The following is a 16,040-nucleotide window of genomic DNA, read 5'->3' on the forward strand; positions in this document are numbered from 1 at the left end:
ACAATCGGGCGGAAGGCAGGGTACACCCTGGACAAGTCGCCACCTCATCGCAGATACTTACATCATGTATATATTAATTGTTATTATTAATGTTACTACATGACATATATATTTACATCATGTATATATTTAAATGTTATTATAAATGTTACTACATGACATATATACTTACATCATGTATATATTACATGTTATTATGAATGTTACTAGACACTACATATATACTTACATCATATATATATTACATGTTATTATGAATGTTACTAGATACTACATATATACTTACATCATGTATATATTTAAATGTTATTATAAATGTTACTACATGACATATACTTACATCATGTATGTATTTAAATGTTATTATAAATGTTACTACATGATATATATACTTACATCATATATATATTACATGTTATTATGAATGTTACTAGATACTACATATATACTTACATCATGTATATATTACATGTTATTATGAATGTTACTAGATACTAAATATATACTTACATCATGTATATATTACATGTTATTATGAATGTTACTAGATACTACATATATACTTACATCATGTATATATTACATGTTAATATGAATGTTACTAGATACTACATATATACTTACGTAATGTATATATTTAAATGTTATAAAAGTTACTACATGACATATACTTACATCATGTATATATTTAAATGTTATTATAAATGTTACTACATGATATATATACTTACATCATATATATATTACATGTTATTATGAATGTTACTAGATACTACATATATATCTACATCATGTATATATTACATGTTATTATGAATGTTACTACATGACATATATACTTACATCATGTATATATTACATGTTATTATGAATGTTACTACATGACATATATACTTACATCATGTATATATTACATGTTATTATGAATGTTACTAGATACTACATATATACTTACATCATGTATATATTTAAATATTATAAATGTTACTACATGACATATATACTTACATCATGTATATATTACATGTTATTATGAATGTTACTACATGACATATATACTTACATCATGTATATATTACATGTTATGAATGTTACTACATGACATATATACTTACATCATGTATATATTACATGTTATTATGAATGTTACTAGATACTACATGACATATATATTTACATCATGTATATAAATCCTTGGAGGATTTTGGATATTTTTTTAAGTGCTTAATAAGCAGAATGGAGCAACCCCCAATACGTCCATTGTTAGATGACTTTTGCTAGCGTTTATTTACGATTTAGAATGCAGGGGGGAAAAAAATAGTTCAAACATTTGAGTTATTGGCTCACATGTGGATTGTGAAGGACAAAAAAAAGGGCAATTCCCCTTTAATAAAGCTTTTATGGCAACCACGTTTTGACCCAGGGAACAGATTATTTCTAGATGTTTCCGGCGTGAGCTTACCTGCAGGTCAGGGCAGGACCTTTTGGCAGGAGGACAGCTGAGAGAAGTCTCATGTGCTTCTTTGGATAAATGTTTCAACACAATGCACCTGTGGAGTGGGAAGCCCCTGGACACACACACACACACACACACACACACACACACACACACACACGGCTGTCATCACTAGGAGTCGTCTAGAGACCAACAACACGCTACTTCATGCTGTCCATCACGTTTCTTTGTTTGTTTGTGATACAAATACAACTCATTTTCACTAATTGTGTGAGTGTGTGCGTGTGTGTGCGTGCGTGCGTGCAGCACTTACTTGTCCCTACACTTCTGCAGTGCTTCGTCGGCTAAGATCTTCAGGTTGATGAGCTTGTCTCCTCGATAGAAGCCATCTGGAGGACGTAGCAGCACAACTTGCACTACCTGCTTTACGCCACATCACTGGTAATACACTTTGCCACCACTGGGGGCAGTAATGACAAAACAGTCTGAAGCTGAAGTCATAGAGAAGTTTCTTTGGGTGCAAAAATTATGACTAAAGTGGCAAAGCTGTATTTCCATTTGCGCTTTATTTTATTAACAGTGTAGTTAAGAAACATATTCATAACTCATTTTATTTGTTTTTATCATCTAAGACTTTTATCAAAAATGTAATCAGTTGTATCTTTTAAAGCAGGGGTGTCCAAACTTTTTCCACAGAGGGCCGTACACGGAAAAATGTAAGAATGCGGGGGCCATTTTGATATTTTTCATTTTCAAACCATAAGAAAATATATGGATTTTTTTTTTTAATCCTTAGGACTCCTGGGGAGCATAGAAGGTCTCAGTCACTAAAATGTTAAAAATAAGTCAAATTATTATTTTTTTATTTTTATGTAATGCTTACAGTAAATCTCTATATCAACTTGAGGTTGATATAAAGTAAAACAAATAAAGTTGTATGCCTTTTCTCTCACAGACAATTTAGTTTTTTATGGTAAAACTGAAATATGCAGTATTTAGATGGATGGATAGTACTTTATTGATTCCTTCAGGAGAGTAACTTTATTTAGCAATTAAAGCCCTCAAAGATCAATAATGCAGGACACCTTTGATTTTAATTATTTGATATTTTTAAGTAATCAAAGTGAAAAGTTGAATACAAACCCTTTATTTATTGAGTCAAAAATATTAAAGCTCGATGACTTGATAAAATTGCAAACAGCTAAATTGATGTACAAAGTAAATTATAACCTGCTACCAAAGAATGTACAACAATTCTTCTCAACTAAAGAGGAGAAATATAACCTTAGAGAAAAATCTAACTTAAAACATTTGTATGCCCGTACAACACTTAAAACTTTTAGCATATCAGTATGCGGAATTAAATAATGGAATGGATTAAGTAAAGAAGTTAAACATTGTACTGATATGAGCCAGTTTAAGAGGATGTTTAAATTAATAGTGCTTACAAAGTACAAAGAAGAAGTATTATGAGAAACACTTTCAAACTTATTGAAAATAAGATATTCTTCATCTTAGTATGTTAATAATGACTGAAATAATTAAGTACATGTTAGAAAACAGATGTGTTAATCACTCATAGATGTCATTTTGCTATTTTGATATTTTGCTGTAAAGAAGGTCAGTGAATGAATGTTTATATTGTGGGCGCTCTGAAGTGGAAAAGGGGTAGGATTAAATAAGCTTTGCTTCTTCCTACTCCTTTTCGGACATGATGTATTGTGTATTGCGAAATGATGAATTTAACTGATGTATAATGTTGTATGTATGTCATGTTCGAAATAAACTAAGAAAAGAAAGAAAGAAAGAAAATCCTACTAAATATATTTGAGATCCGAAAGGTTCCCCACTGATAAAGTGATGCATTTTTATTAGTTTTTTTTTTTAAACTTTTAACACTTAAATTTCAAGATCAACTTCCGATATATCTGTCGATTTGGAGTTTGAACTATTATTTTGTTTGTTTTATACTCTTTTGTCAAAACTTTGATTTTTTTATATGGCAACCACACAACATATGCAATATTTTTTCCACATAAAACATTTTAAAGTGATAATTTTTAAGTAATAATTCATTATAACATATTTTTTTGTCCTTTTTTTTTGAGCAATGAAAAAAAAAAAGAAAATAAAGACAAAAGGAACAAAAAAAACTGCCTGCATGGCAGCTTTGTGTCAACATTGCCACTTTTTCTCATTAGATTTCACCTCATTCCACTTTTTTTTAAATGTTTTTATTTTTATTTTTGCAATACAATCAATTTTGCAATTTTTGCAGAATGTGTGGCGAGCCGGTAAACGATTAACTGCGGGCCGCAAATGGCCGCCGGGCTGCACTTTGGACACCCCTGTTTTAAGGACCTTGAGCGTGTAATCAATCAATCAATCAATGTTTACTTATATAGCCCTAAATCACTAGTGTCTCAAAGGGCTGCACAAACCACCACGACATCCTCGGTAGGCCCACATAAGGGCAAGGAAAACTCACACCCAGTGGGACGTCTTGAGGATTCTAGCGGGAACTCTCATTCAACCCTTCTTCGATTACGCTTGCACCTCCTGGTACCCCAGCACCTCCAAAACCCTCAAATCTAGACTCCAAACATCCCAGTATAAGCTAATCCGGTTACTTTTAGACCTCCACCCCAGATCACACCTCAATCCAACCCACTTCTCCAAAGTGGGCTGGCTCAGGGTGGAGGACAGAGTAAAACAACTTGCACTGAGCCTAGTCTATAAAATCCGCTACACCTCCTTGATACCGAAGTACATGTCAAACTACTTCCTTAACGTAAATGACCGCCATAACCACAACACCGGGGGGAGCTCCACAAACCACGTTAAACCCAGATTTCGATCTAACAAAGGTCTTAACTCATTCTCTTTCTATGCCACATCAATGTGGAATGCACTCCCAACAGGTATAAAAGTAAGTGCATCTCTATCCTCCTTCAAAAGCGCTCTAAAACAACACCTCCAGGCAACTTCAACACTTTACTAACACCCTCCTCCATTCACATCCCATCTCCCCGGATTATAAACAACTCAAATGTACTTCTAATGTATATACTTGTTCTTATGCTATGTGAACTCACTATGTTCTCTGCTGGCTGTACATATCCTACTAAATAAGACCGACACTGTTTCAATGTCCACATTTCTCTGTTGATGCAATTGTTGATGACTGAAGTTCTGATATCAACCAAAGCTCCTCATCCCACCCCCCGGATTGTAAATAATGTAAATAATTCAATGTACATACTATGATGATTAACTTGTGTGATGACTGTATTATGTTGATAGTATATATTTGTACCATGAATTGATTAACGTGGACCCCGACTTAAACAAGTTGAAAAACTTATTGGGGTGTTACCATTTAGTGGTCAATTGTACGGAATATGTACTGAACTGTGCAATCTACTAATAAAAGTATCAATCAATCAATCAATCAACGTCGGTGACAATGATGACTATGAGAACCTTGGAGAGGAGGAAAGCAATGGATGTCGAGCGGGTCTAACATGATACTGTGAAAGTCCAATCCCTAAAGATAAATAATCGATGCTTTCCTTTCATGACATGCTGACCACTGCAACACTAAGTTGGAACAAACTCTCTCCATTGCAGTTCATCCAAAATGCTGCTGCTCGCCTTATAACCTGCACTAAAAAACATCAGCACATTACTCTTCATTTTAGCCTCCCTTCACTGCCTCTCAGTGCCATGGTGTTGTTTCCTTGTAATTCCCTTAACGGATTAGCAACACATACACACACTATATTGCCAAAAGTATGAAGTGGAAGTGTCATCCCATTCCTAACCCATAGGCTTCAATGGGACCTTCTGCAGCTATTACAGCTTCAAGTCTTCTGGGAAGGCTGTCCACAAGGTCGCGGAGTGTGTTTATAGGAATTTCCCAGCATTCTTCCAAAAGCACATTGGTGAGGTCACACACTGATGTTGGTGGAGAAGGCCTGGCTCTCAGTCTCCGTTCTAATTCCTCCCAAAGGTGTTCTATGGGGTTCAGGTCAGGACTCTGTGCAGGCCAGTCAAGTTCATCCACACCAAACTCTGTCATCCATGTCTGTATGGAAAAGGAAGGGGCCCGCTCCAAACTGTTCCCACAAGGTTGGGAGCATGGAATTGTCCACAATGTTTTGCTATCCTGGAGCATTCAAAGTTCCTTTCACTAAGCCCAACTCCACGCCAAAATTCCTCCTCCACCAAATTTCACATTCGACACAATGCAGTCTGAAATGTAGCGTTCTCCTGGCAACCTCCAAACCCACAAGATTTAGGAGCGAGGAAATTTCACAACTGGATTTGTTGCACAGGTGGCATCCTGTGACAGTTGCACGCTGGAAATCACTGAGAGCGGCCCATTCCTTCACTAATGTTTGTAGAAACTGTCTCCATGCCTAAGTGCTGGATTTGATACACCGGGCCTAGTGATTAGGACACCTGGTTCTCATCAGTTGGACGGGTGGCCAAATACTTTTGGCAATATAGTGTATGTCAGACCTTTTAAAAATGGTCCCTGAGGTCAGCTGATCAACTTGTCCTTAATCTAAAACTTTAGAACAACATCCCTGTGGCCAAATGGACATCTCTTTCTTTAAACATCTTTTACTCCATGTCTTTTAAAACACATTTTTACTCCATGCCTTTGAAAACATACTTCTTTATACTCCATGCCTTTTAAAATCCTTTTAGTTTTCTTAAAACTCGACAGTGCGCCTAATGTATGGAATAATTATGTTTTTTTTGTTTTTAACAGACTTTGAAGCTATTTTATTTGGTACATGGTGGTGAAATGATAAGTGTGACCAGTAGATGGCAGTCACACATAAGAGATACGTGTAGACTGCAAATATGATGGCAGTCACACATAAGAGATACGTGTAGACTGCAATATGATGGCAGTCACACATAAGAGATACGTGTAGACTGCACTATGATGGCAGTCACACATAAGAGATACGTGTAGACTGTAATGTGATGGCAGTCACACCTAAGAGATATGTGTAGACTGCAATAAGATGGCAGTCACACATAACAGATACGTGTAGACTGCAATAGGATGGCAGTCACACATAAGAGACACGTTTAGACTGCAATATGATGGCAGTCACACATAAGAGATACGTGTAGACTGCAATATGATGGCAGTCACACATAAGAGATATGTGTAGACTGCAAATATGATGGCAGTCACACATGAGAGATACGTGTAGACTGCAATATGATGGCAGTCACACATAAGAGATACGTGTAGACTGCAATATGATGGCAGTCACACATAAGAGATACGTGTAGACTGCAATATGATGGTAGTCAAACGTAAGAGATACGTGTAGACTGCAATATGATGGCAGTCACACATAAGAGATACGTGTCGACTGCAAATATGATGGCAGTCACACATAAGAGATACGTGTCGACTGCAAATATGATGGCAGTCACACATAAGAGATACGTGTCGACTGCAAATATGATGGCAGTCACACATAAGAGATACGTGTCGACTGCAAATATGATGGTAGTCACACATAAGAGATACGTGTAGACTGCAAATATGATGGCAGTCACACATAAGATATATGTGTAGACTGAAATATGACTCTTGTAAACACCAACATTCTATATGTTCCATTGAAAATATAGAACATTATAAACGGCGCTCAAAAATCTATGAAATGTTTTAGTAGGACTTGGGTAAGCCATGAAGCCACACCGCTGTGCTTCATTATGCTCTGTGTAGAAGGTAAGACATTATCTGCTGTTTTGTTTTGCAATATTATGCTGATGTGTATTTGGGATCTGCATAAGTCCTGAAAATTGGCAATTAGTAGTCTGTGGGGACACCATAGTGGATAATCTTGCATATTTGAACAAAACCTAATTATAAGTAAGTGTATTTTTGGTCAGGAGTGTCTTCTTAAAGAGGATCTTTGCTTCATAGCTATGTTCCCAGGCAGTCATGTGTGAAACAATCATCATGATGAGATCTCACCTGCGGTGACCAGCAGGGAGCAGCCAGAGTCCATGATCCTGTCACTCAGCGACTCGGCAGAGAAGCCTGCAAACTGTGACACAGGTCTTCATCTTGGACTTCCTCCAGCCGGCGGCTGCCTGCCAAACTTACCACGATGGAGTGGACGGCTCCCAGGCGAGCGCAGGCCAGCATGGCCACCACCAGCTCCACCACCATGGGCAGGTAGATGGCCACACGGTCGCCTTTCCTCACGCCTGCGGCACACACACACACACACACACACACACACACACACACACACACACACACACACACACACACACACACGTTCACCAGCAGCTGGTCATCACAGTGTGCCAAGTCAAAGTTACCCTGGGACTTGAGCACGTTGGCAAAGCGGCAGACGGCGTGCAGCAGCTCTCTGTACGTCACCATCGACTCATCGCCCGGCTCGTTGCCCTCCCTGGGGGAAACATGTCCAGTTGAAAACATTTGGTTGACATTTCCTCATGAAGCAACAAGGAAGCACAAAGTTCAGTCTACATTTGGTGATGCAAGAAGGCACTTTTCTTCACGCCGTTGTGAAAAAAGGGGGCAAAGTTGAGAAAAGTTCTTCTTCTCACTGGGACAAAGTGGAGTTGTGTTTGCAAGTGAGCTCGGCTCATTTTCTACTTTTCGACCTAAAAGTCAGGGATTCTCTTACTTGGCGCCATCTTGGAAGTATGCTCTTTTAATGTTTGATGCTTGAACCTTACACACATGCTTATGTGTGCTATGGCTATGAGTTGTTTTTCCCCCTTGGCCTCAGTCTGGACCTCCTCTTCAGGGGCCCAATCCTGATCTGTCTCCTGTAATGTTTGATCCTGTTCTGTCTCCCTGTAATGTTTGATCCTGATCTGTCTCGCTGTAATGTTTGATCCTGATCTGTCTCGCTGTAATGTTTGATCCTGTTCTGTCTCCCTGTAATGTTTGATCCTGTTCTGTCTCCCTGTAATGTTTGATCCTGATCTGTCTCGCTGTAATGTTTGATCCTGATCTGTCTCCTGTAATGTTTGATCCTGTTCTGTCTCCCTGTAATGTTTGATCCTGTTCTGTCTCCCTGTAATGTTTGATCCTGTTCTGTCTCCCTGTAATATTTGATCCTATTCTGTCTCCCTGTAATGTTTGATCCCGTTCTGTCTCCCTGTAATGTTTGATCCCGTTCTGTATCCCTGTAATGTTTGTTCCTGTTCTGTCTCCCTGTAATGTTTGATCCCGTTCTGTCTCCCTCTAATGTTTGATCCTGTTCTGTTTCCCTGTAATATTGGTCCTGTTCTGTCTCCCTGTAATGTTTGATCCTGTTCTGTCTCCCTGTAATGTTTGTTCCTGTTCTGTCTCCCTGTAATGTTTGATCCTGTTCTGTCTCCCTGTAATGTTTGATCCTGTTCTGTCTCCCTGTAATGTTTGATCCTGTTCTGTCTCCCTGCAATGTTTTTTGCTGTTCTGTCTCCCTGTAATGTTTGATCCTGTTCTGTCTCCCTGTAATTTTTGATCCTGTTCTGTCTTCCTGTAATGTTTGATCCTGTTCCATCTCCCTGTAATGTTTGATCCTGATCTGTCTCCCTGTAAGGTTTGATCCTGTTCTGTCTCCCTGTAATGTTTGATCCTGTTCTGTCTCCCTGTAATGTTTGTCTGCTCTTGAACGTGATAGTGCTGAAAGTGTTCACTTCTCCTCAGGGATTATTAAAGTATTTCTGATTCTGATGCCAACTGTTTCCATGTCAGCATGCTAATATTAGCATACTAAATGATTTCACTGATTTTGCAAGTATACAACCGAGAGTCAAATTTTGTAACATGATGCTACTTTGCTAACATGCTAACTTTTGTCATACTAATCCAGCAGTCTATTTTCTACCGCTTGTCCCTCCCGGGATCGAGGGGGCATGCTAGCATGCTAACATTATCACGCTAACTATTTAAACTATTTGTTTAAGTGCCAGTATACACCCAAGAGTTATATATTTTGTTATTTGACCCTATCTTTCAAGTCATGCTAAAGTTATCATGCTATCTATTTAAGCTAAATGTTGGCCCTATCATTCTAGCATGCTCACTGTTTGCGTGCTATTATCTAGTTTGTTTGCTTGTCATCACAAAGGTTCTGCAGTAAGCAAAGTATCAGTGGTGTCGTGTCCCCAGTGGTCTCCATCTAAACACAGCAAAGTCTGTGTAGTTAGTCCGCCATTATTATCAAGCCAAACACCGCTAGTGCGCACGTGCCTGACTTCCTGTGGCCCAAACAGCATTAATAAATGACGGTTTTTCGCTAATAAAAAAATGTAACGGTATTACTAACTATCGCAATTGATAATTTTACGGTTTACTGCTACATCCCTCGTCCATTAACGAGTACCAAGTCAACGGCGGTCACGCCATGTTCTTGCTGCAAATGACGAGGGCGGTCGCGGCAAATGCTGCGGATAAATGTGAGCGCTGTGCCAAGACATAGAACAAGCTTAATGATTATTTCAGGAAGAACATTTTATAAAGGAGGTTTACACGCTGACCTACTTTGTTATCATCTCTGAAGATGACTCACTATTCCAACCTTGGAAGACTCAGTCCTCCTACTGGACGGCACACACGACTACTTTTCTCCATACCTGCTACAAAACTACATCATCTGACAATACTTGACACAAAACTACATCATCTGAAAATACTTCATACAAAACTACATCCGACAATACTTGACACAAAACTACGTTTTACAATCCTTGATACAGAACTACATCTGACAATACTTGACACAAAACTATGTCTTACAATACTTGGTACAGAACTACATCTGACAATACTTGACACAAAACTACGTTTTACAATACTTGGTACAGAACTACATCTGACAATACTTGACACAAAACTACGTCTTACAATACTTGGTACAGAACTACATCCGACAATACTTGACACAAAACTACGTTTTACAATACTTGGTACAGAACTACATCCGACAATACTTGACACAAAACTACATCATCTGAAAATACTTCATACAAAACTACATCTGACAATACTTGACACAAAACTATGTCTTAAAATACTTGGTACAGAACTACAACTGACAATACTTGACACAAAACTACGTCTTAAAATACTTGGTACAGAACTACATCCGACAATACTTGACACAAAACTAAATCATCTGACTATATTTGGAACAAAACTACATCTGATGATACTTGGTACAAAACTACAGCATCTGACAATACTTGGAACAAAATTACATCTGACAATACTTGACACAAAACTACGTCTTACAATCCTTGGTACAGAACTACATCTGACAATACTTGACACAAAACTACGTCTTACGATACTTGATGCAGAACTACATCTGACAATACTTGACACAAAACTACTTCTTACAATCCTTGGTACAGAACTACATCTGACAATACTTGACACAAAACTACGTCTTACAATACTTGGTACAGAACTACATCTGACAATACTTGACACAAAACTACGTCTTACGATACTTGATACAGAACTACATCTGACAATACTTGACACAAATCTACGTCTTAAAATACTTGGTACAGAACTACATCTGACAATACATGATACAAAACTAAATCATCTGACAATACTTGAAACAAAACTACATCTGACAATACTTGACACAAAACTACGTCTTACAATACTTGGTACAGAACTACATTTGACAATACTTGACACAAAACTACGTCTTAAAATACTTGGTACAGAACTACATCTGACAATACATGATACAAAACTAAATCATCTGACAATACTTGAAACAAAACTACATCTGATGATACTTGGTACAAAACTACAGCATCTGACAATACTTGAAACAAATCTATGTCTGACTATACTTGGTGCAGAACTCCATTTGATGATTCTTGGTACAAAACCACATCATCTGACAATATTTGACACAAAACTACATCTGATGATACTTGACACAAAACTACATCATCTGATGATACTTGACACAAAACTACATCATCTGATGATACTTGACACAAAACTACATCATCAGATGATACTTGGCACAACACTACATCATCATAATTGGTATAAAACTAGATCATCTGATGATACTTGATACAAAACTACATCATCTGACGATACAAAAATACATCATCTGACAATACTTAATGCAGAACTACATCATCTGACAATACTTGGTACAGAACTACAACATCTGTAGGTATTTGGTACAGAACTACATCATCTGACGATACTTGATACAAAACTAAATCAACATACAATGCTTGGTACAAAACTACATCATGTGATGATACTTGGTACAAAACTACATCATGTGATGATACTTGGTACAAAACTACATCATATGACGATACTTGATACAAAACTACATCATATGACGATACAAAACTACATCATGTGATGATACTTTGTACAAAACTACATCTGATGATACTTGATACAAAACTACATATGATGATACTTGATACAAAACTACATCCTCTGATGATATTTGATACAAAACTACATCATGTGATGATACTTGGTACAAAACTACATCATGTGATGATACTTGGTACAAAACTACATCATGTGATGATACTTGATACAAAACTACATCATCAGATGATATTTGATGCAAAACTACATCATATGAGGTACAAAACTACATCATGTGATGATTCTTGATACAAAACTACATCATCTGATGATACTTTATACAAAGCTGCATCATATGATGATACAGAACTACATGATGTGATTATACTTGGTACAAAACTACATCATCTGATGATACTTGATACAAAACTACATCATCTGTTGATATTTGATACAAAACTACATCATGTGATTATACTTGGTACAAAACTACATCATGTGATGATACTTGGTACAAAACTACATCATCTGATGATACTTGGTACAAAACTACACCATGTGATGATACTTGATACAAAACTACATCATGTGATGATACTTGGTACAAAACTACATCATCTGATGATATTTGCTGCACAACTACATCATATGAGGTACAAAACTACATCATCTGATGATACTTGATACAAAACCACATCATCTGACGATACTTGATACAAAACTACATCATCCGATACTTTATACAAAACTACATAATATGATGATACAAAACTACATCATGTGATGATACTTGGTACAAAACTACATCACGTGATGATACTTGGTACAAAACTACATCCTCTGATGATATTTGATACAAAACGACATCATATGATGATACAAAAGTACATCATGTGATGATACTTGGTACAAAACTACATCATCTGATGATACTTGGTACAAAACTACATGACCTGATGATATTTGATACAAAACTACATCATGTGATTACACTTGGTACAAAACTACATCATGTGATGATACTTGGTACAAAACTACATCATGTGATGATACTTGGTACAAAACTACACCATGTGATGATACCTGATACAAAACTACATCATGCGATGACACTTGGCGCAAAACTACATCAGCTGATGATACTTGATACTAAACTACATCATCTGATGATACTTTATACAAAACTACATCATATGATACAAAACTACATCATTTGATGTTACTTGGTACAAAAATACATCACGTGATGATACTTGGTAGAAAACCACATCATCTGATGATACTTGATACAAAACTACATCCTCTGATGACATTTGATACAAAACTACATCATGTGATGATACTTGGTACAAAAGTACATCATGTGATGATACTTGGTACAAAACTACATCATGTGATGATACTTGGTACAAAATTACATCATCTGATGATATTTGATGCAAAACTACATCATATGAGGTACAGAACTACATCATCCGATGATACTTGATACAAAACTACATCTGATGATAATTTATACAAAACTACATCATATGATGATACAAAACTACATCGTGTGATGATGCTTGGTATAAAACTACATCACGTGATGATACTTGGTGCAAAACTACATCATCTGATGATACTTGGTACAAAACTACATCATCTGATGATATTTGATACAAAACTACATCCTCTGATGATATTTGATACAAAGCGACATCATATGATGATACAAAAGTACATCATGTGATGATACTTGGTAGAAAAGTACATCACGTGAAGATACTTGATACAAAACTACATCATGTGATGATACTTGGTGCAAAACTACATCATCTGATGATACTTGATACAAAACTACATCATATGATGATACTTGATACAAAACTACATCATATGATGATACAAAACTACATCATGTGATGATACTTGGTACAAAACTATATCACGCGATGACACCTGGTGCAAAACTACATCATCTGATGATACTTGGTACAGGACTACATCATCTGATGATATTTGATACAAAACTACATCATGTGATGATACTTGGTACAAAACTACATCATCTGATGATACTTGATACAAGACTACATCCTCTGATGATATTTGATACAAAACTACATCATGTGATGATACTTGGTACAAAACTAAATCATGTGATGATACTTGGCACAAAACTACATCATGTGATGATACTTGATGCAAAACTACATCATATGAGGTACAAAACTACATTATCTGATGATATTTGATGCGAAACTACATCACCTGATGATACTCGATACAAAACTACATCATATGACGATACAAAACTACATCATGTGATGATACCTGGAACAAAACTACATCATCTGATGATACTTGATACAAAACTACATCCTCTGATGATATTTGATACAAAACGACATCATATGATGATACAAAACTACATCATGTGATGATACTTGGTAGAAAACTACATCATGTGATAATACTTGGTAGAAAACTACATCATCTGATAATATTTGATGCAAAACTACATCATATGAGGTACAAAACTACATCATCTGATGATAATTGATACAAAACTACATCATCTGATGATAATTTATACAAAACTACATCGTATGATGATACAGAACTACATCATGTGATGATACTTGGTACAAAACTACATCATCCGATGATACTTGATACAAAACTACATCCTCTGATATTTGATACAAAACGACATCATATGATGATACAAAACTACATCATGTGATGATACTTGGTAGAAAAGCACATCATGTGATGATACTTGGTAGAAAAGTACATCATGTGATGATACTTGGTAGAAAAGCACATCATGTGATGATACTTGGTAGAAAAGTACATCATGTGATGATACTTGGTAGAAAAGCACATCATGTGATGATACTTGGTAGAAAAGTACATCATGTGATGATACTTGGTAGAAAAGTACATCATGTGATGATACTTGGTAGAAAAGAAAATACCTGATCTTTTCCCTGAAACACACCTTGATGACTGCATTCTTCAAACAATGAGCGGCTGGATTAGTGGATGGCTGCAGCCTTGCTTGACCCCTAGTGGGCAGTAGGTGTACTGACCAGTGGAAGGCCACTTTGTCCCCCAGCTTCCTGTCGTGGACGTTGCGGTCCAGGACGTTGTAGCAGATGTTGGTGGAGGCGCCCGCCATGCACTTGGTGAAGATCTCCCCTTTGGTCACGTCAAAGTTGTAGTCCAGGAAGCGGCCCGTGTGTTGGCTCTTCCAGAAGAAGTCCTTGGCCATGTCGCCCCAGAACTCTGCGGGCGGAAAACGGGACCTTCAGGCGCCCTCGGGCTTCTTTTTCCAACATTCCTTAATTGATTTCCACGCTCCAGAAATACAATTCATTTGTTTGTTGACTCTTGTAAGTGCTGTCTTCAACAATAAGACATTTCCAAGCAAATGAGAACTAAAAAAAAAAAAGACTTTCAACAACTTGTTGAACATGAAATAATGCTCAAAGTTACCACGCATTCTCATCTTTATTTACCAACTTGACAATTATTTATTCTGGCAGTTATGAATATTATTTTAGATATATGTGTGCTACTTCTAGCTAAATATTTTTTTTTGTTATTTATTTTACTTGTTGGGGGCAGCTATTTGTGGTTTTAGCGTTGTTGTTGTTGTTTTAAAGGCACTGTAGCACTTTGAGGTTGTTTGTTCAATTTAAAAGTGATTTTACTAATACATTTTTTATTATTATTATTACTAATATTATTATTGGCCCTGCGATGAGGTGGCGACTTGTCCAGGGTGTACCCCGCCTTCCGCCCGATTGTAGCTGAGATAGGCGCCAGCGCCCCCCGCCACCCCAAAAGGGAATAAGCGGTAGAAAATGGATGGAATATTATCATATTTGAACTCATAATCCATCTTCTTCCGCTTATCCGAGGTCAGGTCACGGGGGCAGCAGCCTAAGCAGGGAAGCCCAGACTTCCCTCTCCCCAGCCACTTGGTCCATAATACATGATGTATTTTGGCAGTTATGAATATTATATTTGAACTCATGATAATAATAATACATAATCACTTAAAACATATTTTTACATGTTTAAGGAGAAAAGCTTTACTCTCCTATTTTTACCAGTGATTATAACTTGTTTCTTTACACACAATTATAATTTAATTACCTAATTGTTACACGTTTTTCTTGGAAAATGTCGCCTTGTTCCAATAATAGCATTGTT

The 16,040-nt window shown here is 36.8% G+C and overlaps 1 protein-coding gene across 3 annotated transcripts in view; it reads right to left on the reverse strand.

The window, feature by feature from the left end:
* acss2 (acyl-CoA synthetase short chain family member 2) overlaps positions 1–16,040 on the reverse strand; it is a 61,032-nt gene that overhangs the window by 37,326 nt on the left and 7,666 nt on the right. For all 3 annotated transcript variants that reach the window (XM_061902540.1, XM_061902539.1, XM_061902541.1), the window contains 6 exons: positions 14,912–15,107; positions 7,826–7,917; positions 7,605–7,708; positions 7,473–7,545; positions 1,770–1,845; positions 1,463–1,568 (listed from right to left, as the gene is read on the reverse strand). In XM_061902540.1, coding sequence (XP_061758524.1) covers positions 1,463–1,568; positions 1,770–1,845; positions 7,473–7,545; positions 7,605–7,708; positions 7,826–7,917; positions 14,912–15,107 — 647 coding nt within the window. The remainder of the gene's footprint in view (positions 1–1,462; positions 1,569–1,769; positions 1,846–7,472; positions 7,546–7,604; positions 7,709–7,825; positions 7,918–14,911; positions 15,108–16,040) is intronic.

The sequence above is a fragment of the Nerophis ophidion genome, linkage group LG06 (assembly GCF_033978795.1).
Source record: "Nerophis ophidion isolate RoL-2023_Sa linkage group LG06, RoL_Noph_v1.0, whole genome shotgun sequence".
Taxonomy (NCBI): domain Eukaryota; kingdom Metazoa; phylum Chordata; class Actinopteri; order Syngnathiformes; family Syngnathidae; genus Nerophis; species Nerophis ophidion.